This window comes from Varanus komodoensis, unplaced genomic scaffold (genome assembly GCF_004798865.1).
Source record: "Varanus komodoensis strain SLA01 unplaced genomic scaffold, ASM479886v1 scaffold9, whole genome shotgun sequence".
Lineage (NCBI taxonomy): Eukaryota > Metazoa > Chordata > Lepidosauria > Squamata > Varanidae > Varanus > Varanus komodoensis.
This window is the reverse complement of record NW_025336598.1, coordinates 5420879-5447119: the sequence shown is the minus strand read 5'-3', so window position 1 is coordinate 5447119 and position 26241 is coordinate 5420879. Positions and strand designations below refer to the sequence as shown.

At 41.4% G+C, this 26241-nt stretch overlaps 2 protein-coding genes across 12 annotated transcripts in view; one reads left to right on the top strand and one right to left on the bottom strand.

Moving 5' to 3' along the window:
• Positions 1 to 3071, top strand: part of TIGAR (TP53 induced glycolysis regulatory phosphatase) — a 109669-nt gene extending 106598 nt beyond the window's left edge. Inside the window, exon 7 of the mRNA XM_044418019.1 lies at positions 2810 to 3071. Coding sequence (XP_044273954.1) covers positions 2810 to 2867 — 58 coding nt within the window. The 3' untranslated portion in view covers positions 2868 to 3071. The remainder of the gene's footprint in view (positions 1 to 2809) is intronic.
• A 288-nt stretch (positions 3072 to 3359) lies between these two features.
• Positions 3360 to 26241, bottom strand: part of CUNH12orf4 (chromosome unknown C12orf4 homolog) — a 74606-nt gene continuing 51724 nt past the window's right edge. For 8 of the 11 annotated variants that reach the window (XM_044418007.1, XM_044418008.1, XM_044418009.1 and 5 more), the window contains 3 exons: positions 17419 to 17476; positions 5486 to 5553; positions 3360 to 3800 (listed from right to left, as the gene is read on the bottom strand). In XM_044418007.1, coding sequence (XP_044273942.1) covers positions 3708 to 3800; positions 5486 to 5553; positions 17419 to 17476 — 219 coding nt within the window. In that variant the 3' untranslated portion in view covers positions 3360 to 3707. Of the gene's footprint in view, positions 3801 to 5485; positions 5554 to 15339; positions 16600 to 17418; positions 17477 to 26241 lie in introns of those variants that run through there. The other 3 variants (XR_006413524.1, XM_044418015.1, XM_044418016.1) reach the window with 3 other exon arrangements.

Here is a 26241-nt window from a genome sequence, read left to right as displayed (position 1 = left end):
TGCCACTCATGGGGACAGAGCTGGAGCGCTTAACTCACCAACTGTGTCCTGGGACTGGCGCTCCATTGCCCCTTGCTTCATTGCCACCCGCTGCTGACGCCGGGCCATGCCACAAGGCCCAGGGATGCTGCTGCCACTGCCACCACCAGATAAGACTTGCACCGGTCCCACTCCTCTCTGCTTCCATCTCCCAGGCATAGGTGAAAGCTATGCCAGGGGGGTGGGTGCTACTCACAGGGGTGGAACCAGGGCACTTAACTCAGTGGCCATGAACTGGGCTGGCAGCCTTGGGCTGGCAGCCTTGGGCAGTGGCCAAAGGGTGTGAGCCATTTGGGACTGTTCAGGGACAGTCAAGGATTGGCTGGGTCTAGGGTTCTCTTGTTTTTTGTTTTTGGAGCTGAGGTACGGTGTAACAAGAGCTCCATTTTAATAACACTGCATCCTGGTTTTTATTGCTAGTTTAGCTTTTCACTTCGTATTTTGGAATTATTTGATTTTAACTGTTATGGGAGTTCTTGGGGAGCAGATGGGCACCCCCATTGGGGTGGTTACGGGCAGGGGAAGATATGGAGCTGGGGGTTTAATATGTCATTCCAGAAGAGGAAGGAACACCCCCCTGTAGTTTCTCCCCCAGCCAGAAGGTTCCAGGCAGTGATATGCCAGTTCAGTCCAAAATAAGACATCCCTCTTCCACGACTTAATTGTGGATTGGGGGGGGGGGCACCTGGCATGCATTACTGAGACCTGGGCGGGAGGGGTGGGGGATATATCACTCACCCAACTCTGCCCACCTGTTTATCAGATGTAGCAGCAACCTCACCTAGAGGAAAGGGGAAGGGGGTGTGGCCCTAATTTTCCGAGATGCAATCTCCTTCATTTGGCTTCCTGTCCCTTCAAGGCCGGGTCTAGAGTGTTTTTACCTGATGCTAGGTGATCAAGACTGATTAGGGATTCTGTTGGTGTACCATGCACCTAGTCTGTGTATTGAGTGGAGGAGAGTTAGCTTTGATTGAGGGATGTTTGGTTGGTTTTGGTCTGTAAACTGTTTCTGTCCAATTTCTCCATCTTCACCCCATTTTAAGACATTCAAAAAGAAACTGGACAGCCATCTGAGTAGGATGGTGTAAACTGGTGTCCTGCAACAGCAGGAGGTTGGACCTGATGGCCTTCATGGTCCCCTCCAACTCTACTATTCTATATGATTCTATGACCCTGCAACCCAGGGAAGCATCTTGGCTTGGCGACGGCAACAGAGCAAGATGGCTACATAAAGAACAGGTCACTGGGGAGAAACAAAGTCAACTCCTGCTCCTGTACCTAGGGGCCCCAGGAGAAGGCATGGGGCAAGCTGAACTTGGGGGTGGAGGTGAGGAAAATGAGGAGCCCACCTTTGCCAATGTGAGGTGGTTGTTGCCAAAGGACCAGCTCCAATAGAGTCAGGTGCTATTTTGTGAGCTGATTAAGATCAATGGGCAATGGTGTAAGGCAGTGTTTTTCAACTGCCAGTCCATGAACCAAGACCAGTCCACTTGAAATTTTCTGCCAGTACATGAAAGAGCTAATCACCCTGAATGTATTCAGAAACTTTAAAACTTTAAAGTCCAAAATAACACAATCATATTGAATATTTAAATACTAAGGGTAATACGATTTATAGAATAGTGTAATTTCAGGCTTTTAAAGTTTAAGATGATATTTTTGAGTCAGATTCAAAGGATATCTCAGGGAAGGGACACAGTAATTATGGGAGATTTCAATCTCCCAGATATTAGTTGGGAGCAGAGGGTAACCATTGGTGGGGAATCATCAGGATGGCGGCCAGTGAGAAGCGGGGTCCCCCAGGGCTCTGTCCTAGGGCCGATCCTGTTTAATCTTTTCATCAACGACATGGAAGAAGGGGTGAACAGTCTGCTGATCAAATTCGCAGAGGATACTAAAACAGGGGCAGTGGCCACAACTGAGGAACAGGTACTCCAGATCTAGAAGGATCTCGACAGACTATGGAAGTGGGCAGGAGATAGCAGCATGACGTTCAATGTGGATAAGTGCAAGATCTTGCACTTGGAGCATAGGAATGGGTGTCATAAGTAAAGGTTAGGGGACAAGTGGCTGGAGAGCAGCCCTTCTGAAAAGGATTTCGGGGTGCTGGTTGACTGCAGGCTAAACATGAGTCAGCAGTGTGACATGGTGGTCAAGAGGGTGGATGCCAACCTTAAATGCATAGCCAGAAGTGTGGCTTCTAGATCGAGAGAGGTATTACTACCACTCTACTCCAGTTGTGGGTGCACCAGAGTTGTATATTGTGCTCAGTTTTGGGCCCCTCATTACAGGAAGGATATAGCCAGGTTAGAGTCAATGCAGGGTAGGGCCAAAATGGTGGCCAGATTGCAGGGAAAACCATATGAGGCGAGACTGAAGAAACTGGGGAAGCCTGGCGAAGAGGACACTCCAAGGGGATCTGTTGGCGACATATATGTATACGAGGGGGTGTCACTGAGGTGGGTAGAGACCTGTTCTCCCCTGCAGAGGAGGGAAGGACGTGCTCCAATGGAGCAAAGCTCAGGGAGCCAAGGTTCAATTAGGATGCCAGGAAGTCCTTCCTGACAGTTAGGACCCCAAGGGTAAGGAATGGGCTTCCACAGGAGGTGGTTGGAGCCCCATTGGTGAGAGTGTTCAAGGATAGGCTGGACATGCTCATGGTGGGCATGTCGTGAGCAGAGCCAGCTGGAGCAGGGGGTCAGACTAGATGGCCCAAGAGACTCCTTCTGACTTGCTCTGTTTCTGTGTTTGATTCAATCTCTCCTTATAGGGCATTGTATCCAGTTCCTGGATCATCCTTGTTCATAGAACACCAGTCATGGAACTGATTACACAAAACTGGGTAACATTTATCTGCAAATCTGATATTTGTTTCCTGAACTTCATCCAACTTATTAATAAAAATATCAAAGAGTACTGGGCCAAGGACTGAACCCTGCTGTAGCACTTGTTACCTCTGCCCAGTTTGCGAAGCTGCCATTGATGAACGCATGGAACACTCTTTGAGTCTGATTCTGCAACCAACTGTGGATCTGATTGTTGTTCCATCTAGACCAATTTTTGTTTGTTGCTGATCAGGGCATCATGGGACATTTTGTCAAAAGTTTTGCTGTTCTCTTGAGTTCCAATTTCACAGTCTTAATCACTCCACCACACTCTTGTTTGTACAGTATGTAACTCTATAAAATGCCAAACATCCTGAAGAAATGCTCCTATGGATATATTAACACCAAGGTTAGAAAAAGCAATGTCAGATTCAGAATAAAATGTCATCAGAAATGTTTGTGTCACCAGAATCAACTCAAGAAAAAACACAAAACTTTCTCTGACAATTTTATTTCTAAACAGGGCAATACATTACTTGGCTGTGATGCAGACTGCATTGTTGTATACAGTAGGCTTTTTAGGCTCCCACTTTCCAGCACAGTTTTTACTACTTTCCCCAAGTTGCAATTGTAGGGAAGATTGTAGCATTCAATATGGTAGAAGGGGCCGAAGTCACCACCCTGTCCTACAAGTATGTTGTAGATTTTTTTGGATTCCAGTTCTTTGTTAGGAACATCCACTGTAATCACATTCAACTAATCATTAATGAAGAAGTATTTCATGTATTAACAGGAATCCACTGTTGTCTTTCTACAGTTCATTCTCAAAATATTTAATCAAGTTCAGTGTTTGGATGTCAGAGTGAGTGTAGACGAGACACGGAAAATCTGTGGCAACATATTACTCAGCTGGTAAAACATGTCTTCAGATATGCTCTGTAAAAGTGGAGACAGAAATAATAAACATTTTCTTGTCCTCTATAGCTTATCAAAATCAAGCCTCCGATTTTTTCTCTCATATAGCCGTATAACAGCAGCATGTCTATCCACAACAGCCTCTAGGTGTGAGGTTCTGAGGCAGCACCAGGGCTCTGTCTTCTGGCCAGCGTCCAGAATAGCAGCTCTGGTGGTTGCAGGCCCAGGCCCACAGTCAATTGCAGTCACCTGGGATGTTACAAACACCTCCTGGGAGCCCTGAGGGATGAGCAGACATGGCCTCAGCAAACTGTCAGCATTTGGGGCATGGGTGGCTGGCTGTCAGATCAGGGCACCAGGATCCAGACAACTGGTACACTGCAAGGGCCCATTCCAAATTGCAGTCCAGAAGTCAAGGCTGGTAACAGAAGTACAAGGTAAGTCAGTGTGAATGGTGAGTAGCCAAAGCTGGTCAGGAATTGAAAACCAGCAAGACAAGCTAAGGAGAAGCGGTACCTGGAAATGGAGTGGAGCAGCCAAAGACAAGGAAGTTGGGGAGAGTCCAGAAGCAAAGGAAGGTGACAGGTAGTTACTCCTGAAACAGGTTCCAGAAGCTTTGTCACTGAGGCAGTGTCTGAAGGGAAGAGCTGGTTCTTATATAGCTCTTCCCTCAGGGCTCCCAGGTGGTGCTTGTAACATCCCAGATGGCTTTAACTGACTGTGGGCCCAGTCCTGCAACCACCAGGACTGCTATTCTGGTCTCTGGCTAGAAGAGGGAGCCCTGGTGCTGCCTCAGAACCTCTCACTAGGAGCTTTGCACTATACGTCACCAAGGAGGAAAACAGAAATAGGAGAGGGAAGGTTTCCAATTATGCAGGTTCCTCCAGGTAATAAGCAGATGTGTCAAGGATATTCCTTTTAGAATGTAAAATACAAAGCACAATTATTCTATTTTGAACAGAATATATCAACAAGTATCCCTGTTTGGTAGTCCCACATACTAGAACTTTTAACGTTATGTACAAATATTGTTAACATGAAATTAAATGCATTAATTTTATGTATCTGTTATTGCCTTACATTGTTAAACAGGATTCTGTTATATAATTTATTTATTTATTATATTTATATCTTGCTTCTTTTCCCTTTAAAGAATTCAAGGCAGCTTAAATGAATCTCCTTCTCTCAATCTTATCCTCACAACAACTCTGTGAGGTTGGTTGGGCTGACAGTCTGTGACTGGGCCACAGTCACTCAGTAAGCTTCACAGCTGAGTGGGGACTCAAAGAAAAAAAAGTGGATCAGGCCATTTAGTCTGATCCCTGACTCCAGCTGGCTCTGCTCATGTAATCCCCAACGTATTTGAAGAGTTCTGCCTTTATTATCACAAATAATAATTGCAGCACAGGACAAGCCTTTGATCTTCACAATGGCTCTGTAAGTACAACCAAACAATATCAGGTAGGGAATTTTGTAGATTAATGGCAATTTGAATCCAGGTCAGGCACTCTAACCACTGCATCATACTTTCACCAGTTTATTTTTTTTTAAACCCAAGAATATCAGTAATATCAATATTGTGTCGGGAAATGCCTTTAGATTTCATTCAGTGGAGATTCTCAATATTTTAAGAATAAACCCCACCAGGACAATCAGCGAGCCATTTCTATTCTAGACTGTATCAAATAATTTTAAACAAACCTGACCTGTGGTACTAGGAATTGTACAGTCCGAGATATTCCTCCATCCCATGAAGCCATTTCCATCATGAATCCTAGAAAGCAAAGCTCACTTTACTCAACAGGTTAAAATGTTGAGTTTAAACTTAACAGTTCAAATCCTAGAAAGCAAGGTTCAGTGTCATTCCTCCAGTTAGGATTGCACATGTACACACCTGCACACGCACACACACACACAGAGTGCGCACAATCACCTGACCACTTAAGTCACTGGATGGGTACAGTTACTGAGTAAAGATGGTTAAGTGCTACCAACACAGGACAAGATAAAATGGAAAATATTAAATATAAGCAAATTAATGTACAAGAGGTCTTCAAAATTTCTGGACTTTTATATTTTATAAATATACTTTATACATTTTTTTTGCTGATGGCATTAAAAAGTTGGTATGATGCTGGGAAAAATGCATTCCAAAGGAAGGTGACTGTGTAGAAAAGTGATATAATTTGTTTTTGAAATTCTTAATAAATAGATTTATATCCTGCCTTTTTCTTTTTTTAAAGAACCCAATGTGGCAGCCCAAGATTGACAGACAAATGGCCAAGGAATACATAGATGGAATAAACACATTCAAATCTCCAGGGCCCAATGAACTCCATCCCAGAGTCATAAAGGAGCTAGTGGAAGAACTCTCAGAGCCACTGGCTATTATCTTTGATAAATCTTGGAAAACAGGAGAAGTGCCAGTATTCACCAGTTAAAATGTACTTCACAAACATGTCATATTAAATGTCAGATGCTTATGTGGATAAACATGTCTTGCTAGTGGAAGATCAAACTAGCTTAGTCTCCCCTGGAAAGAGTTCCAGAACCTGGAAACTATCAAAGAGGGCAACCACTGAGTTTGTTCTGAACTTCAAAAAGTTAATCAGGACCAAGATCTTGAGGCATACATACATACATATGTGTGTGTGTACCTACCCATAACTGTCATTTTTCAGGTCATCATCTATGTATTCATACATGCACAGAACTTGTTTGGAAAGGTTCCAAAGCTGAATTTGATGGTAGCACTTCCCCTGGGCATGGCCAGCATGCAAGGAGGAGCTCCTGCCCAGTTCTCAGTTTGAGAACACCAAATTGCCATTTCTTCACCTCAAAAGAAAAAAATTGGGAGACCTGTCAAGGTCCTACAGCTGTCATTGCTGACACTTGGTAGGATGGCTGGTGGGTTTGTGTGAATGCACATTTAACCACTTGAAGAACGACAGTTACAGGTAGGCAACCTGACTTTCTTTGTGGTCTCTGTGCATCATGCATATGGGTGACTGCCAAGCTTCTCTCATGGAGGCGAGTGGTAACATCATTGGAGGATCAAAGATAGAAGTGTCTTGCTGAAGGCACAGTTTGCTCAGGCTTGAACACTGAGTGGCTTATAAAAGTCAACAGTCTCAACCACACTGTGGCTCTGCACAGGTCTGGTAAGGCTACCTCCAGGCATATAGAACTGTGGTGGTAGCCATCACTCTTGTGGAATGGGCTTGAATTGGGCGACAGGATTGTAGACCAAAGAGTTCATAGGCTAAGAGGATCTTTTGACCCAGTTAGCCATTCTTTGAGCAGAGATGTGTGACCCAAGGTGTGCACTCCCATATGCAACAGAGAGTTGTTGTGATCATTAAATGGGTTCTGTTGTGGATTTGTAAAAGGCTAGAGCCCTGTGGATGTCAACTGAGTGGAGAGCTGACTTGATTGGGCTGGATGGTGATGGAAAGAAGGCTGAATGAACTACGTCTTCATTAAGGTGGAAGGAGGAGACAACTTTAGGTAAGAATGATTGGTCTGGGTGGAGTATCACTTTATCTGTGTTAAGAGGTATTGGGGGGGGGGCAATTTGGAAGGCAATGGGATCACCTCCAGTGGCAGCAGTTGTGACATCTCAAAGGACATCCATCCTGTAAAATTCTATATTGTACTTCCTCTGATATCCAAGTGGAGGCCGCCTGGAACCACAGTTCCAGTCAACTATGGGTGAGTGCTATCTATACTAGTGTCTTTCCAGTTCAATAGGGCATAGTGCTCTTACAGTGGGTGAGGGAGGAGGGCTGTGGTTCAGTTCTGCAGCACTCCACAAGGATTGGGAAACAGACAACAATGGTTTTTGTGTTTTTCCTTCTGAGAATGAAGTGCCCAGGACTGTAAGATGCAATGGAGTTAAAAGGTCGTGTACTGGTCTTGGAACCCGAAAGGAGTGTTGAGGCAGTTCAGGCTATGACATCACTTTTTCATACAGGAAACCAGCAGGCGGCACTCTGTCTGAGGTCTTTTTAGAATGCTTATCACAATCTTCTTTTCCTGGAGTGGCCATTTTGGAGCCTCTGTCTATGTCGACAGCTTTATGGCCTTCCCAATCTTAGTGGGGTGCTCCTTCTGGAGATAGATATTCCACCAGCAGTAGAGGGGTGGTGAAGACTGCCACTTTCAAGGCAGAAGGCTGCTGAGAGGTATCGCTTTGTAGGGCCCTGCTCCAAAGTTCTGCCTTCAGGCAGTTGGCCTGATGTTTCGCGGCTTGCATGGTAAAACCCTGGCAGTGGCAGCACCACTCCACCGCATGGCTCTCCCCCAGGCAAAAGAGGCAAAATGAGTGCCCACTGGTTGGTAATAGTTTACTGCCGCAATCAGTGCAGTTTCGGAATGGTGATTTGAGTGCTATCATAAAGAGCAGAAGAGGAAAGAGGAAGAAAAAATGGGGGAAAACAAAGGGAGAGGGAACTTCAAAAAATAAATAAGAGGAAACAGTGAGTGAATTGGGACTTAAGAAAAGATTGTAAAGAAGGAACATAAGCCAAGAGAGGGAAGAACAACTGCAAGAAAAAGGGTATGGTAGGTTCTTCCTGATGAACTTCCCAATGCACTCACAATGGCAGTCAAAAAAGAACTGAGGACCAGGCAGGAGCTGGGAGTGCCCATGAGAGATGCTCCTGCTGAGTAAGAATTAAATTGGAATCTTCCTGAGCGATCTCCATACATGTGTGAAGAGGCCATATGTGTAATCCCCAAGAGAAGAATCATAGGAGTGGGAAGCGACCTATAAGGCTATCAAGTCCAGTCCCCTGCCCAAGGGGACTGGACTTGATAGCCTTATAAAGCATCCTTGACAGCTGACTGTTTAACTACCTCTTATGGAAGAGCCCCACTAGGTAATTTGTCCCATTGCCATACTGCTTGAAGAGTCAGGAAATTTTTCCAGATGTCTAGCTAGAATCTGGCTTCCTGTAGCTTAAGCCTATTCTTCCATTCCCTGCACTTTGGGAAGCCTGAAAAAGAGATCTTGGCCCTCCTCTATGTGACAGCTTTTCAACTATTTGAAAAGTGCTATCATATCTCCCCTCAGTCATCTCTTCTCAAGGCTAAACATGCCCAGTTCTTTCAATCTCTCCTCATAGAGCTTCATTTCCTTTTCCCCAATCCTCTGAACTCCTTTCCAGTTTGCCTGTGTCTTTCATGAAGTGTGGTGTGTAGAATTGGACACGATACTCAAGATGGAGCGTAAAAAGTGTGGAATAGAGGGGAACCAGTACATCGTGTGATTTGGAAGTTATACTTCGGTTAATACAGCCCAAAATAATCTTTTTTTCTTTTTTTTTGCAGCCACATCACAATTTAGCATGCGATCTACAGTTCCAAGATCCTTGGATGAATTGGGTTGGAATCCTATTCACACTTTCCTAGGAATATACCTCATAGAATAGAGTGGGACTTACATTCTAAGTAGACATGTTTGAGGTGACAGGGATAATCTATGTGCATCAGAGGAATTCTGGAAACTCACCATGAGTAGCAGAGATGTCAGGTGTGGAACACCTGTTTCTAGAAATCAACTCATTTATCTAGTAGCACATGAATTGTTGTAAACCACTCACAAAGCTTTGGCTATGAGTGGTTTAGAAATGAAACAAAATTAATAATGAATATGAGTAAATCTATTTTTCTTTTATTTTCTCTATAGTACACACTGGATGGAAAGGATTCTCTGGTGGTAGTGTCCTGCAGAGTATGCACAATGTTTGTGTTCCTGTCTGAAATCAACATGGTGTACACTAGGGTTTAGACATACTCCCTTCAGAATCCATCCAAACTCTTTCACAACCAAACTTGGTTTAACAATACTACAAGAAAGAAGGATCCTGGAATTGTTGTAGATCACAAGGTGGTATGACTTAACTAGGGATAGAAAGCTAAGGTAAAAATCTAGCTCTCTTGTACTCACTGGATTTCTTTCCCATTCTTGACCCTGGCCATGAAATGAAGCCCATGAATTCTTGGGAATGCTACTAGATTCCTTGTGCAAAGCATGCACATTTCACAAGTCATGGGTACAGAAGCAGAGCTCTGCTTGAACTTGCTTCCTATTGGATGCCCACTCAAATGCTTGGTGCTAGGTGAACTTAAGAGTGTCCAGGGAGCTGAGCTGAGGAAATCTGACAGATTCTGTCCCCCAAACCAGATTCCTCATACAACCCTAGTGTCAACAATGTTATGTATCTGCCAAAAAGAAAAAGAAAAAAGAAAAAAAAGAGCAGCAATTTCTGTTTTGGGCTGCATATATAGAATTGCCAAATCACATAAGGTACTATGTGGCTCTACTTAGGCTCCATCTTGAGTATTATGCCAAGTTCTGGGCTCCACAGTTTAAGAAGGATGCAGACAAAATTCATAGAATATTCATATGCAGGGTTGGAAGGGTTCAAGAAGAACATAGGTGCCTGCTGGTGCAGGATACCAAGTCACACCATCCCACTCAGATGACTTTCCAGTTCCATCTTGAATGTCTCTAGTGTGGGGGAGCCCATGACCTCTCCTGGCAACTGTATGCATCCAAAATAGTGTTTGACTCGTTTGCAGCAGCATTGCATTGGCTCATTTCTAGGTTGCTGTCTACAACCACTGCAAGGTCTTTTTCAGTGCTGTTAAGCCAAATATTCCCCATATTGCATTTGGGGTTTTCCCCCCCTAGGGGGAGAACTAGGAATTTGTCTCTGTTGGATTCATTCTGTTGCTTTCTTCCCAGTGTTCTAGCTTGTCTATGTCACCTTGGATCTTTTTGTCTTCCAGGGTGTTAGCTATTTTGTCCAGTTTTGTGTTATCATTCCCTGGATTTACTCATATAGATAATCTCTCCAGCTTGAGAAGGTGCTGTTGATGAGCACTCTTTGTAACCAATTTTATAGCCAGTTGCGAATCCACCTAACAGTAATTATGCCGAGCCCATATTTTGCTAGTTCATCCATCAGGTTGTCATGGGGGAATGCTTTGCTAAAGTCTAGATAAGTTATGTCCATGGCAGAATATCTTTGTTTATAGCAATAGGCCATCAGAAATGTAAAAGAAAAGAACAGTAAGATACAATAAAATTACATAACAATTTCATAACAACACCACAAATATAAAAAATAATGTGTAATAAATTCAAATAAAAAGTATTATAAAAAGGGAAATAGAAAGAGGTCTGATAAAATATAATAAAAATATAATAGATAAAACAATCCAACATAAAATCACATAATTGTAAAATGAGTAAAACTAATCATATCCATAGAAAATAGTATAAAATTACTAAATGTTACCTATCCCTTATTTTCCTGGGTGCCAGGGTGAGCGTAGCAACATGGGTTACCTGCAAGGAGTGTACAAATCTTGTCTAGTAAAAGTCTATTTTGTAAAGAATTGAGGATGTGCTGAAAAAATCTGTACCTTGGCTCCGTCATACAGTGAACAGTTAAGTAAATAATGTTCAATATCCTCAACTTCACCCAACTCACACAAACAGAGATTTTGATGAATTGGAATGTTGTTGCAACACTCATGCAAATAGGTGGAAGACATACACTGGAATTGCAGGACTGTATAGGGTCTTAAAGCAATGACAGTAAGAACTGAGAAATATTGCTCAAAAGGCAAAAGGTGTTTTATATAACAGGTACCAATTTGAGTATGACATTTGAGAGATACGATACATATCCTGTCAATGAGTATAGCTGGATCTGTTAACAAATATTTGACAGTATTTGTACAAACAGAAGGCAAAATGTTTGTACTTATCTCATAGTATGTAGAATGGGACTTATGAGATTGGCCCAGAAACTTTGGGTTGGAGTTTGTGGCTGTTCTATTAAACATTTTTTTTTGCAGAAGTGAGTTCTTCACTGTGTATAACTTCAGCCAAAATAGAATGAGAGTTGTGTGAATGTGTGCTTCTAATGACAGGATTCCTGTTTCAGTTGATAAGAGATGGGCAGGTGCACCTTTAAGAATGGCTAGGAGAAAACTCAAAGATTTTTGAAATATTTCTAAGGAACACAAATTAATATATCCCTATATTTTGCACCACAGCGAAATTGCAAAAGTATCTTCTACAAAAATATCTTGATTGCTGGTTCAACCCAGCCATGATCCTGATGTTTTAAAAAATGGCATTCAAAGATGTAGAGGGTGAGCACTTCAATTTGTAAGCCTTCAAATGAGGGTCCATGAGAGATGCGTATTAAATCCAAGGCCTAGGTATTCAAAATTGTGCTGTTGCTTGATGGGGATATTGTCCAATTTCCAGAGATTTTTTCCCCAAAGATGACTACTTTTGTTTTTATATGGTTAATTATTAAATGTTTACTTGCACAAAATTCACTCAATTTACTCAGGAGCCTCTTCAGTGCAACCAGTGCATTAGAGATAACAATATTGTCAGCTTATAAGAGAATTGAGAATGCAACGGTCAAGATTGACACAGAAAAAATTTCCAGGTCTCTCAGCATTTCAACAATGCTATTGATATAAAAATTGAAAAGAAAAAGGGCCAAAAGGCAACCCTGATGGACACGTATTTTAGTTGGTACATTTTCTGAAAGGAGTCCATTTGTCCCCAGTATAACCCTGAGAAAGGTACTAGAGCAGGGGTCTCAAACTCGCAGCCCGTGGGCCAATTGCGGCCCATGGGATATTTTGTGGCCCCCACTTGATATCAAAGTTTAGTGATAGTGCGGCCCGCGCATTTTTCTCACACGCACCTGCGTGAGTCGTTACCCTGGGCGCAATGTTCCCTCTAAGCTGCACACCAGGACGGGCGGGGCACGGGGGAGGGGCCCTGAGGCCTTCAAAGCGCCTCCGGGGGCGACGCGGGATGAGCGGCCCACCACCCCCGCGGTGGTGGAATACTTGATGCGGCCCAGCCTCACCCAGACTCTACTTCCAGCAGCCCCCACGTAAGTTGAGTTTGAGACCCCTGTACTAGAGTGAAGCAATTGTGTTAAGAAAAGCAGCCATCTAGCAACGTTTGTAGCAATTAGCTTTTCCCATATAAACTTGCTCTCTATAAGGTAAAGAGGCAGAGCTGAGGCCTACAAAAGAAGCAAATAACTTCTTTCCCCACTTTTGAGTATATTTTAGAATTAGGTGATGAAGGACAAAACACTGATCTAATGTAGGGCTGCCTGTTCCCCTGCAATAATTAAAGTTTCCTTAGTTCATGGCTCTAATTTGAACAATAGATATTTGGAATATAATTTGCAGACCACAATAAGTAAAGAGATTGGGCCAGCTTTTGAACCTTTTTTATGAATAGGGACCACAATATTAACTCCCCAGCCTTGTGGTACTCTGACATGATAGTTTATATTTGTAAAAATTGAGGCAAGGACTGGGCAACAGCACTCAGGATTTGCTTTAATTCTCCTGGTAACATATCCTCACTGTAGACTTTTTTTTTTTTTTTTTTTTTTTTGAGGGGAGAGAGCTAATCGAGGTGACTATTTCATCTGGAGAGACAGGGGCCTATTCATGGTAAAAGGAAAGCACCAATGAACTGGCACTGACAAGATAAATTGTGGTGATCCCCAGGGGAAATATAATTAAGGAGTGGGAAAAAATTATCATACCACTGTGAAGACCTGATTTATCAAAAGAGTTGTTATAAACTCTTGTCCCAGCTGCTACCAAAGCCCAGAATCTGGATAAATTCTTTTTTAAAGATGCCAAACTCACCTCCATCCATAAATGTTGTGTTCATTCACTCTTTTTTAATTGTATTAATTTTATACCATCCACAGATACATATATAAATGTTGAATTTTTGGCATATCCTCATATCTCATTTTCGTTATTGCTTTGGCTAAGGTGTGTGGGACATAAAGCATCAAACCATCCTGTTTTTGAAGACTTAATTCAATGGGTGGCTTTGACAGAGACTACAAAAGGCCGAATTGTGTGAACTAAGCTATTATAGATTTCCAAGGAGTCCAAGGACAACAAAAATGGATCCCTTAGACCTAACATTTTGGGAGACATTAAAAATAAGGTTATTTCTTCCTGAAGCTTCCCATTCCAGTGTAATTTTTTTATCACCTTGAGCCAGCAAATTCTCTATTAGAACTGTTGAGGAAAAAATTGGACCAGTGAAAAGAGATAATAGAAGTTGTATAGACATATTATCACTCTTTGGTCTGGTGAGGATTACCAAGTTCTCATAATAAGGAACAGCTGATTGGAACAGGATCCAATCTATGACACTGATACCCTTTGGGCCCATGTACATGTATTGCTATGAATTCAGATCCCTAGCTGTTCCATTACATATGTGTAAGCAGAACTTTAAGGGAGAAGAGGGATTGACCAGTTTTGTTAATCTCCAAGTCTTTAAAACTTCTTGGGAGGAAGAACAAAGTTCAGGAGTTAGACCCAATTTCTCCCTTATTTTGTCATTCTGTCCAATGCTGGTATTCATACCCTGCACTATAAAAAATAGGGCATTCACATTGGTGTCAAACTGAAAATTGAGAGCAGACTCTGTATCAGACCATACTGAATTGTCGTAAACATGAGTCATCAGTGCAATGTGGCGGGAAGGAATGGGTACTCAACAGTGGGTTGTATGAATCCCATGCATCTGTTGGTTATATCAACAATGGTCTACAAATTTTGGGAGATTATCAACCTCCGAGATAAAATGTGCTAATTCTTACATATTTCGATTAGATGAATTAGAAAACAGGTAATAAAGGTGCTGGTTGGCTAAAGTTTTTAAGGTATTTCACAATAAATATTTATACACAGGCAAGTATATTTGCCTACAAGGGAGGGAGGTGCCTGATGATCATGATGCCGCATAACTTCCCTACAAAGTACAGTAGAACAATGAAAATGGTACCACATGGAAGTGTATAAATTTATCTTCACTTTGGGACTAAAGATTATTACTCAACTATAATTTATTGTTCTTTTATTGTAAGGTACATTTGTCTTGGTCAGATCTATGCATCATACAGTTATATCTGGTGGCTTTCCAGTTTCCAAGGAACATTTCCAAGGAACAGTTGCAAGATATTTTCCCTCAGATGCCAAGATGCCTCAAAACTGTATAAACAATGCAAATAACTTCTGCTACATTTGTGGCGAGGTTACATTTGCATCTCAAAAGTGCAGAATGACAGCAGTGGTAAAAAAGGCATACCACCTATACTTTGGATGCAAAATAGGGGATCAGGATAAGAGTTGGGCCCCTCATTATTGTTGCATTACATGTGCAACTTATCTGCATCATTGGTTAAACAAGAAGTAAAAGTCCATGCCTTTCACAGTCCCAATGGTGTGGAGGGAACCCCCCAATCATAGTAGTGACTGCTATTTTTGCCTGGTTCCCCCAGTTGCAAAAGGGATCTCAAGAAAGAAGAAATGGACTGTGCAATATTCAAACATTTATTTATTTTATTTATATTGCGATTATATCCTGCCTTTTTCCTACAAAGGGCTCAAGGCAGCATACATCATTCTCCTCCTCCATCTTATCCCCACAACAACAACCCTGTGAGGTAGGCTGGGCTGAGAGTCTTTGACTGGCCAAAGTCACCCAGTTGGCTCCATGGCTGAGTGGGGACTAGAACCCAGATCCTTTGAGTCCCAGTCCCGTGCTCTTAACCACTACACCACACTGGCTTTCCATTACATTAACCACTACATTCCATCCACACTGCGTCCTGTACCCCACGGTGAAGACTTGCCAGTTCCAGATCCACCAGAATCCTACTCTCTAGACTCCGATTATGATAAAGACGATGAGCAAGATGCAGCTGATCTGGAGCCATCAATGTCAGTGGACCTAAACTTAAGCCCACTCCTGAACCACATCTAATTTCACAGAGTGAGCTAAATGACCATTCTCATTGCTATATCACATTTTGCAAAAAAGTTATGGAGCATAATCTCACATCCCCCTCATAATTTTGAATTATTTTGATGCAATTTTGACCTGAAGCTGTATCTTGGAAACTGGAGCCAATTAATACTTAATTTTCCTTTATTAGTGACCAAATTCTGGTAAAATTTAGCTACTTTCATCTCCAAGGCTTTTTCCTTGTAGACAAGTGTCATTGACCTTGGCTCCAGAAAGATAGCATGCCTGGCTTTTTCCTGTGTCAACATAGTCTTCCATTCCTTGCAATAAGAGTCTCCCACAACTAGCACTTTGCTCTTATTTTTGTTGCTAAAAGTTTGGGTAGCATTTCTTGGTTCATTATTGCTGCAAGCTTGGAATACGTATTTCCTATTTTGTTGCCTTTGGTCTGGGTAGTCTCTCTCATATTTGGTTGTTCTTCAGTCTCCTTTTCAGGGTTTCTCAGTGTATTTAGCAGTTTTTCCATTGCTGGCTATTCTTGTGTCTCAAGTATCTGAAAGCAGTTTGAGATTTTTGCTACTTCCTCAGTTGTAGTGTCTCTTCTAATCTCTTTGCTGGTGAATGCCTTTCTTCCCAGGTTGTTTTCTTCTCTTTTTCTTTTCCCACAGAGTTCTTAGCTTTAGATCAATGTTGCCCCTCTAGTATCACATTGGTTGTTTTGGTCAGTTAGAGCATAACCAGGCCCTCAGTTTTTCCTCTAAGAGGGCCAGTTGCTTGCATTCATAGAGCGAGTTCATGTCAGTAAAAAGAATGAACAACTTGCCGTTATTACAGCCACCATCACGAGGGGGCTCTCTCTGCCCATTTTTTCTGTGTGGATGCTTTATCGCAGTTGTTGCAATTTCCCCTCTCCATACTGCACCAGAGGTTTGTGCTAGCTTCACACAGGACTTGAAAGTACAAGTAGGATTATTTGGCCTAGTGGAATAAATGGCAGCAGCGTTAGCCATCTTTATTGTGGCCTTTGCCTGTTGTGCAATATAGAGCTGCAGTTGGACACTGTGTCTTTTGGGATGGGGGTGTGCTAGGGGAGTACCTCTGTTGTGGTGGCTCCAGTGACAGTGGAGTTTGCCCAAGACACTGTAAGAGTTGCTCAGTGGGTCAGTCTTCCCCCACTGGTGACCTCCCATCTCATGAATTGTTGGTTCCAAGAGGTCTGGTTGAGAGTCCATTCAGCATTGCTTAGATCTGGTAACCAAAAAGTTTATCTGGTCTTGCCTCTTGGCCAACTTTTTCACATTCTAGAGCTTCTCTGAGGAGGCGATGGAGCTACAGATGGGGCAGTAACAGAGGCTGAAAGCACGGACCTTTGTGAAGCTGTGGAAACAGCCATCTATGGGTGGGAGAGCTAAGAAGCACCTGTGGTATCAACCAGGCAGAGGGACTTCTTACCGAGCTCTGCATGGAGATGGCCTGTACAGTGTTTGTGGGTCTGTTTCATAAAGGCCTAGCTGTGTGGGCACTGATCTAGGATATGACCTTCAGCCAAGCACATCAGACAAAGTGTGCCCATCAGTTGGAGGTAGCTTAGCTTTGCACCACACACACTTGAGGAATGGCACCTTCAATGCCATTGGAAAAGCAAAGAGAGAGGTGAAAGAAATGAGAGAAGATATTCATAGAAAAGGTAAGATGGAACAGAGTGGAAAAACAAAGAGGTTTTCTATTTTTGGTTTTATTTTGGACTTTTTTTGGATGGGAGGTTGAAAAAGGGAAAAATGTGATAGATCTACTAACCTTTGACACACTTAAATACAAGCTCTGCTCGTTTGAGACACCAAGATATAGTCATTTCCTTAAAAAAAAAAGATTAAATATGAGAAAAAATTTAAATATCCTATTACAAGATGTTGGAAGTGACTTGCAGTAATAAAACTATGAGTAACTCCCCCCCTTCAGTTACACTGTATTCATTCAGCACTTCATTGTATTGTGGAGTACAGAACTACTAAACACTTATTGAGTATTAACAAAACAATATTGAATTAAACATCTTGTTTCGTCTATCAAGTGCAATTATGTTTAAGTTTGCTATTTCCTTGATGGGTTGCCTTCCCATATTCCAAGAATAAAGTCAATTACACAGTCATTCCAGATAGTTGCTATCAGATGACACCTGAAAAATCAGCTTTGGGTTCTTTTGTACTTGCTAAAGAAATATTCTGTCTTACAGTACAAAGCTATACATATTTATGCAGAAGTCCTATTTATTTTCACTGAGGTTTACCTCAGGAAATGGACACAGGACTGTGCTGTTAACCTGCCCAGATTTTAAGATCTTAAGATGAGACCCTTTTATGTGCTAATTTATTGGTGATGAAAGAAAAATCTCTTTCAGTGACTGAGCTTTCGAACTCCTGGCCTTGGGATGCTCATCAATCCCCCCTTCCCACTGTTTTGGCCTTCTGCGAGCGGGCTTTTTTTGTTTAAAGTAAGTCTTCAGCCTGCTGATATTGTTGGTCTGTTGCTGGATTTTACTGGTTTTACCAATGCCTGCTTCTCTCTTGCCATATTTTGCTTTGGCAATTGTTTTAATATTTGAGACATCATTTTGTTGATCAAGATATATATTTGAGTGAATATTATATTTCATACTCATTGTTTGGTAACATCCCCCTGATACGTTCTTACAAAGACAGAAAAAATTATGATCTCTATGTGTTGTAGCTTCAGTGAATTTATAAAATACAGATGAAAGATGAAACCACAGAACATCTTGTAAACTGGAAAACAGTTAAATCAGTTTCTCATGATGCAAACTGTTAGTTCTGCATGTAAGTTATATAATATATGAAACAGAAAAACAGTGCTGAAAAAAAAAAGAATATAGAGGTTTTTTCTTTTAAGACTTAACGGAAGAAATACTAGATCACCATTGTAATTTATCTGCCTACACACTCTCTTGCTCACATTCAAAGTAGGCGTTTGCTAGTGGTTTTTATCTGTGCCTTGGCAAAGATAAAAAACAGTCTCTAAAAAGGAAAACCATGCTGCTCCAAAGGCAAATTACCAACACATTTAGTAGTCAATGAGGTCAATAGCTTATACCATAAAAGGAATTTATGGAAGAAACAGGATGGAACATCTGGATGATGACAATTTTGGATGAAATTGTGTAACCTGGTCATTTGAGGTGTTTTAAGAATAAAAATAATCCTCTTAACAAAAGACAGGACAGAATGTAAACCCACTAAATTAATCTTCTCAAGAGCAACATCATGACCCAGGACTTTTGCACCTTGAGGGATTTACTAAGTTAGCATTACAGAAACAAAAATGTCCTGTATTGAGTAGCTCAGGACATCAAGCATCAAGTGGTGATTTGTGCATCAAGCATTACAGACAAAGTGTATACCACATCAAGCAGCATGTTTCAATGAACTCAAATCAGACATGCAGCTGGGTTTTATTGTCATGGCCCTGCCACTGGAGCTGGCCAATCAGTGCCACTAGCTGAGCAACTGGATCAGGCAGGTCTCTCAAACTGAAACTGATTATCACTGAATCTGAGTCTGGCAGGAACATGGTGAACCACATCCTGTAGCATCATGATCCAAAGAACTAGAGTGAGGATCCTTGTGGGTGTCTTCCCTTGAGTCAGAGAAATTTAATGCATTCCACATGTCAAACAGGAGGCCATGGAGTAAAGCAGAAGCATTTGTCTAATGGTTGGCCTTTAAGTATCTGGAGTCCAAAAAAAGAGGGCTGAGGACTGGAGGCAGAGGATCAGAATCCCTCAGTTTACTCCAGCCCTCATCAAAGCAACTTAACTACTGGGAGGTTTCCTTTGTGCAACTTCCTAGAGTTTTTAACAAGCCACCCAGCAATTCTGCCTGCCCTTGGTGCTCTATGTGCCCTTGCTACATTGCTCACCTTTTGGGGTGTCTACTTTGCTGCCATATCATGCATGCAATCATAGATTGATCAGAATAGTTGAAAAAAATAAATTTGTACATACTTGAGTGAACTATCCATATGCATGTGTTTTCATACACCTCTCTCCTTGAGAAGCATTTAAATGATGTAACTCAGAACACAGACAAGATTCTAAAAGGATGTATATCCCAAAATACAAGCACTTTTTCACGTTAATGGATTCAAACTGACCAGTCTTATTTTCACTTTATATTATATACATAATTGGGGGTGGTTGGAATGATATTGTTAGCTCAATTCTACTGTTAAAACAGTTGGGGCCATCAAGATGTTGTTCCTGAGCAGAAATCCATTTTCTTTTAATTTGAACCCATTAGTTGGGCCCTACCCTCTGGAGCAGTAAAACGTTTATGTGGCAGCCCTTCATTATATTTGAGGATGTCTACCATAACAACTCTTAATTTTCTCTTTTGTAGGACAAACAAACCCTTTCTCTCACAGAACTGGATCTCTAGGCCTTTTACTATCTTTGTTGGACACATTCCAGTTTTTTAAAAAAATACCATCTTAAACTACATTGCCCAAAGCCAAATGCAGTACCCTGCATGATATCAGCCCAAACTTGATACTATTACTGTCTATTAATTCAGCCTAGAATTGTGCTGGCCTTGTTAGCCTTCACATCACACAGAACATTGTCCACCACTTTCACTGCTCCCATCCCAGAGGGATAGATACAACAATTTGAGATAGGGTGTGCTTCAAACTATTCAAACTACTATTAAGTAGAGCTGAAGGCAATACATTAAACCTGGACTTCCTAACTGTGAAAATATCCAAATCAGCCAGATATTTTGCATAAACATATGTCCTTCCACTGTTACTGAATAAAGATTACATTGTGGGCAAACTCAAACTGTACTGTAGCTCCATATCCCAAACTGTTGTAAGCCATGCTGAGATGGCATACATAAAGGACAGCATATAAAAGTTATAAACAAACAAACTGCAAGATTATTATTTTAGCTTTTACATAGCTAAGAGCCACTAGGACACTTGGAGAAATGTCAAAATCTTGCAATTTTCATATAGCATGAGTTTCCATCTAGTGTGGCAAGTTTTAGTAGTAGACCAGTAGGTCTAAGCCAACTTGTGGGGAGGGGAAATCAGCTTTAGTCAATAACAAATCTTAAGAATCCATGTGTGGGCCTCAACCAAGATTTTGTCTACCTTCATGTGAACAAATTCATTAGAAACACAACTTGGGACTCCCAACACTGCCAGGAAAAAAACCTACTTCAAAATGGGCAAAACTTTTATATTCACACAACTAAGATCCATATAACAAGTGAGAGATAATCTCTGCATTGAATACCTGGATGACTGAAGAGATATATTAGCTTCCTTTCATGTAAAGGAACCAGAGGAAAGGATTAGCACTTAACAAACCACTCTCAGTAGCACTTTTAGTTTGTGAACTCCATCCATGTTCCAGAAGAGTGGAAGGTTAATCTGCCATTTATGCCTTAACCTTCTTGTAGAAAAAAAATGACCTTAGACTTGGTGTGATCCATAGTAGTTTGTTTTCACAATGAAGGTTTAAGGGTTTTTAAAAGAAGTCTTAAAGTTATGCTTGTCAAGAAATATAGCACCACATCATTGGCATATATGAATACTGACAAGGGCTTGTTCACTCATTTGTGGGGATGGGAATATACTTCCTCCAAACTTTTATTTAATGAGTTGATGTAAAAATTAAATAAAGTTGAGGCAAGTATGCAACCTTGCTTTATTCCATTTTAAATTGGAATTTGCTTAGGTAGATGTATTCTCTTATAAACTACATATGATAATTAAGATGGATTCATCAATGTTTGTATCCTCAATCTTTTCCCATAATCTCTATCTTAAAATTAGGTCAGAAGCCAATTTAAAAATGGCTGAAACCTGAAATAAAGAGCACCTCCAACATTTATTGAGTATTTTTCAATGAAATGTTGGAGGACCTGGTCAGCAGTAGATTGCCCAGATAGAAATCCTGCCTGTTTGTCTTCTAAAATTGTTTCTTAATCCAGCACTTAACCAAGTTATAGAGATGGCTTACATATAATTTACTAATCATGCTTAAGATACTGGCAGGTCTGTAATTTGAGGGGGTCTAATCTTTTTTCTTTTCTGTATATTGGGATAATTAAACACCAGCTCACAGTCCTCTGGGAAATGTACTGAAAAGTCAATATAAGTAAACAGGGATGTCAAAACAGGTACCTGTGGTACTCCGTTGGTTATCAGCAGCAATGAGATATTATCTGATCCTGGTGCTTTACCCTGCTTTAAATTCTGGATAATCAGTTGTAGAGATAGATACAGGAGGCTAATCAAGTTACTGTTAATAGTAGCCAACAAAAAATGAGACGAGAATTGGCCAATCACATAAACAGTGTTGACATGGGATTCCCATACTTTAGAAGGAATAAGAAGCCCCTTGAAATAACTATCCAAAAAATTCCAGAGCCACCATCCCTTGATGCCTCTATTAAGAGCTTTCATGCTTTATTTGGGGCTTATATCTTTTTCTCTTTAATTAAGGCTTTTTAATGTTTTATGTGTAATTGTTGTTTTATATTTTAGTCTGTATTTTATTCTGTATTTTGCTGTTGTAACCCACCCAGGGAGCTGTATGGCTAGTGGGGTCGATCAGAAATCAATCAATCAAAAAAATACAAAATCTACTTTGATGCAGAAACTACTTCTCAGGCAATACAGAGAGGTTCACTTCTCTATACCATCTATATTTTTCCACTAAAGAGCATTTCAAGGCAATATAATCTTGATCATACCAGCTTTTATCCCTACTAGGTGGAAAAGGTTCTCCTATTCCATTTTTAAATTTCAAATAATTTTGTAGAGAGGCAGTCACATCTTGAAATATTCCTGCCACTGCTGCTGCTATTTAGCATGTCATCATGAAGGCAAAGACTACTTTCCAAATATATTATCTCAGATGTTGCTTTGTTTAATATAGTAGGCACCTTCTATGTGTGCAGCATATTTTTACTTACAACCGATCTACTCTGCTCACAACCAATCATAATGTGTGTGTATAATACAGTTTGCCAAATGTAGGGATAAAACTAAGAGTAGATGGTCACTCTCCCCAACATTACCCACATTACACCAATCACCTCTTTTAACAAATTATAAGAAACTATGAAATATTCACACACTATCACTATCTAGTTTGTAAAGTTGTCTTAATATCAAATCATTCAAGTCTTTCAATTACCTTTCTCTGTTGGCAGACAGTGTCCTTAACTCCCAACAGTTCTCGTGAGTGGAATGCAAGATTTTAAGTTTATCTGTTTAAATTGATTTTGTTATTTGTTTACTGCAAGCTCCTTGCAGTTGATAAATGGAACCATACCCAGTGGCCCTTTTGCCCTTAGCTGATGGTAGAGGTCAAAGTGCATTTCCTTTTTCTTCTGCAGTCCAAGGGTGACTCTCCCTTTTCCAAGGTGAGCACATTTTACCAACTAAGACTATGATCCTGTACACCTGAACCTGGAGTAAATCCTCTTGAACTTATTTCTGAAGAGATGTGTATAGGATTGCAATGTAAGATACCTTCTGGCTGAGACAGTCCCAGAGAGATTTTCTGGGGTCAGAAAATGCTGCCTCATCTCAGGACTACAGCCCAACTTTGCAGCCTTTCCAAGAGATTTTGCCAGCTAAAAGTAATTGCTCTGGTTCCTGGAGGCTGGTCTATAAAATACTGGACAGCCTGGGAGCAGGCCTGACACTAAAGGGAGTCACCACTGCAGGGGTGAGCAAGGGCAAAAGCCCTCTAATATGTTGGAAAGAGGGGAGGAATTGCACATCTGCCTTCATGAAATGGTATAGTGGTATTAGGATTACATTTTTTTCTCTCTCAGTGGAACAAATGTATTTTAAAAAGTGACAGAAAGGTGGATGGATATTATGACTGGCCATTGGAAAAATGCCATTTTCTGGTAGAGAAGCATGGTATAAAATCAATTTATACCTATACATTTTGTAGGAGATAGCTGGATCATTATGGGAAAGGGGAGTGCAACAAGATATTGGTTGCTCCCATGCTATCTCCCATACCAGACAGCCTAAGTAGCCCAGGTGACAAGCCCTCTGGGTTGAAGGTACTGCTGCTGAATGCCATACTGGAGAACAGGAAAACAGCTGCCACTCAGGTCTTGATCCTGGATGAACATGCCAACCAAACCTACATAAACCTGGCTGGATGAGACTTTTGCAGCAGAAACAGGCTGAGGGGCAGGGAGGCACTTAGAATGAATATTATGATTCTATATCCTTGTCCAGACAACTCATCTTACAGTTGCCTAGTTCTGAACATGTATATCTGAAAATGAGAGCTTGGAACAGAATACAGATTCTTTTGGTGCATTGCTTGCCCTACTAATTTGATCATCTCCTGAGCTAGCCAAACTAGCTCTTGGGGTTGGTACTGGAGACTCTGGTTGGTTGATTTCAATATTACATACTGAGGCTACCTTGCTCTGACTTCATGACCTTGCTCTGACTTCTATGGTTCTGCCCCACTATGGCTCATTCACTTGGAAGGACACAATTTAGATCTTGTTTTCTGTGTAGGATGAGAATCATCATCATCCTCCCAACATTTTTCCTCTTGTAAGGAACTCAAGGTGGCTTACAGAGCTCTGTTTTATTCTTACAGAGAGTTCGCTACTGGCCCAAAGTAACCCTGTGAGCTTTATGGCTCAGACTAGAACTTCAGATCACTGAGGTCGCCAGTCCAACACTCTAACCACCACACTGGGTCTCTGTGGTGATCGCAGGCTGGAGGAAATTTCTATAGTTCCACTATCATGGCCAAACACTTCCTTGTGGAGTTTGGACTCAGAGGCTCTGCTGGGACACAGGAAGCAATAAAGCTGGCCTGTCCCAGAAAACTGATGGATTTGGATGGTTTTCTAACAGCTCTTGAAGATTTTTCTTTCACCCTGGCAGGTAATTCTCTCAGTGCCTTGGGTGGAAGGAAGACATGGCCTAGCGATTGACCTAATAACTCCTGAGTGTCCTCTCCCATGGAGCAGAGCCACCTAAGCCACTTTGCTTTCCAGGACAGCATAAGTGATGGAGCTAAAGCAATGTTGGCAGAAATCACAATATAAGTCTGAGCAAACATGAGACTGGAGCTCTACTGAACGCCTACTCCATGACAATGACAGCAGTGAAGAAACTGTACCTCGCTGCCACCTTTGTGTCTGCTCAGAGTTGCACCACAGATTTTTCCCGTGTGTTCAGGGGCCTGTTACCCTCTGGTACACAAAGAAAGAGACCACTCAATAGCCCACTTAGACCAATTTGCATGACACTTTATGTATCCATTCTACACATCACTGGCATCATTCACGAATGTGGGTCCAGATGTAACTTTGTCTCCTGCTTGTTCAGTAATAAAGATACTGTTCAATTTCTACAGACAGGATTTTTGAGCAAGTGAGGCTTGCCACCTGGATGCTAGACGGCTTAAAAAAGCAGCTGGGGTGGTGATGTATTGACTGAGTGGGTAAAGGCAGTGGTGATTGCCTCTTCATGGCAAGGTATGGTTCCACCTTACCTAAAGTAGGCAGTGGTGAGAGTTAAAAAATATAATTCCCCCTGAACCCCACTGTATTGTATAATTTATGGCTTGTCTTTACTATTCCATTTTTGGTAACTTCTTTTAGAGCTTCTTTATGTAGTAGCATCTTAGCTCAGTGATTTCTGAATCTATTCAAGATCTATTTCAATCTGGCTTCAGGCCTGGTTATTGCACAGAGACTGCTTTGGTCACCTTAATGAACAGTCTATGCTGGGAATTAGACAGAGATGTGTCCCTGCTGTTCTGGACCTTTCAGAGGCTTTTGATACCATCAGCCATGGTATCCTTCTGAAGCATCCGAGATTAGGAGGCACTAGTGGCACCAGTATTTGGAGGGGTGATTTCAGATGGTAATGCTGGGGGATTTATGTTTGACTCCAAGGTCATTGGCTTGTGGCATCTCTCAGGATTTCATTTTATTTCTCATGATATTTATAATATATATGAAACCAATATGAGAGACTGCCTGGAGTTTGAAGTTGCCAGGATATTAATGAAATCCAATTCTATCTCTCCTTTTAATCTAAATTCAAGGAAGCTGCTCTGATTCTAAATCAGTGTTTGATGTCAGTAATAGATTGAATGAGGGCAAATAAATTGAAGCTGAATCCAGACCAAACAGAAGTGCTGTTGGTCAGTCAAAAGGCAGATCAGGAACAGTGGATTCAGTTAGTGTTGGGTAGTATTACATTCTCTCTGAAGACTCAGGCTTGCAGTCTGGGTATATTAGAGACATTCAGAGACATTTAATCTGGCCGCAGTCATGCTTGCCTTAGTTACATTCCATTTGGACTACTATGATTTACATGGAACTACTTTTTTAAGTTGTTCAGAAATTTCAGCTGGCTCACAATGCAGCAGCCATTAGGAGTACATAACCCCTATGCTACAACTTCATTGGCTAACAATCTGTTTTCAGGTGTGGTTCATTTGTTGACTAATGCCCTCAGGCTATGGAACTCCCTCCTGATGGAGGCAAGGTTTACTTTTTCTTTGTTGATATTTGGCTCGTAGACAAAGGTAGT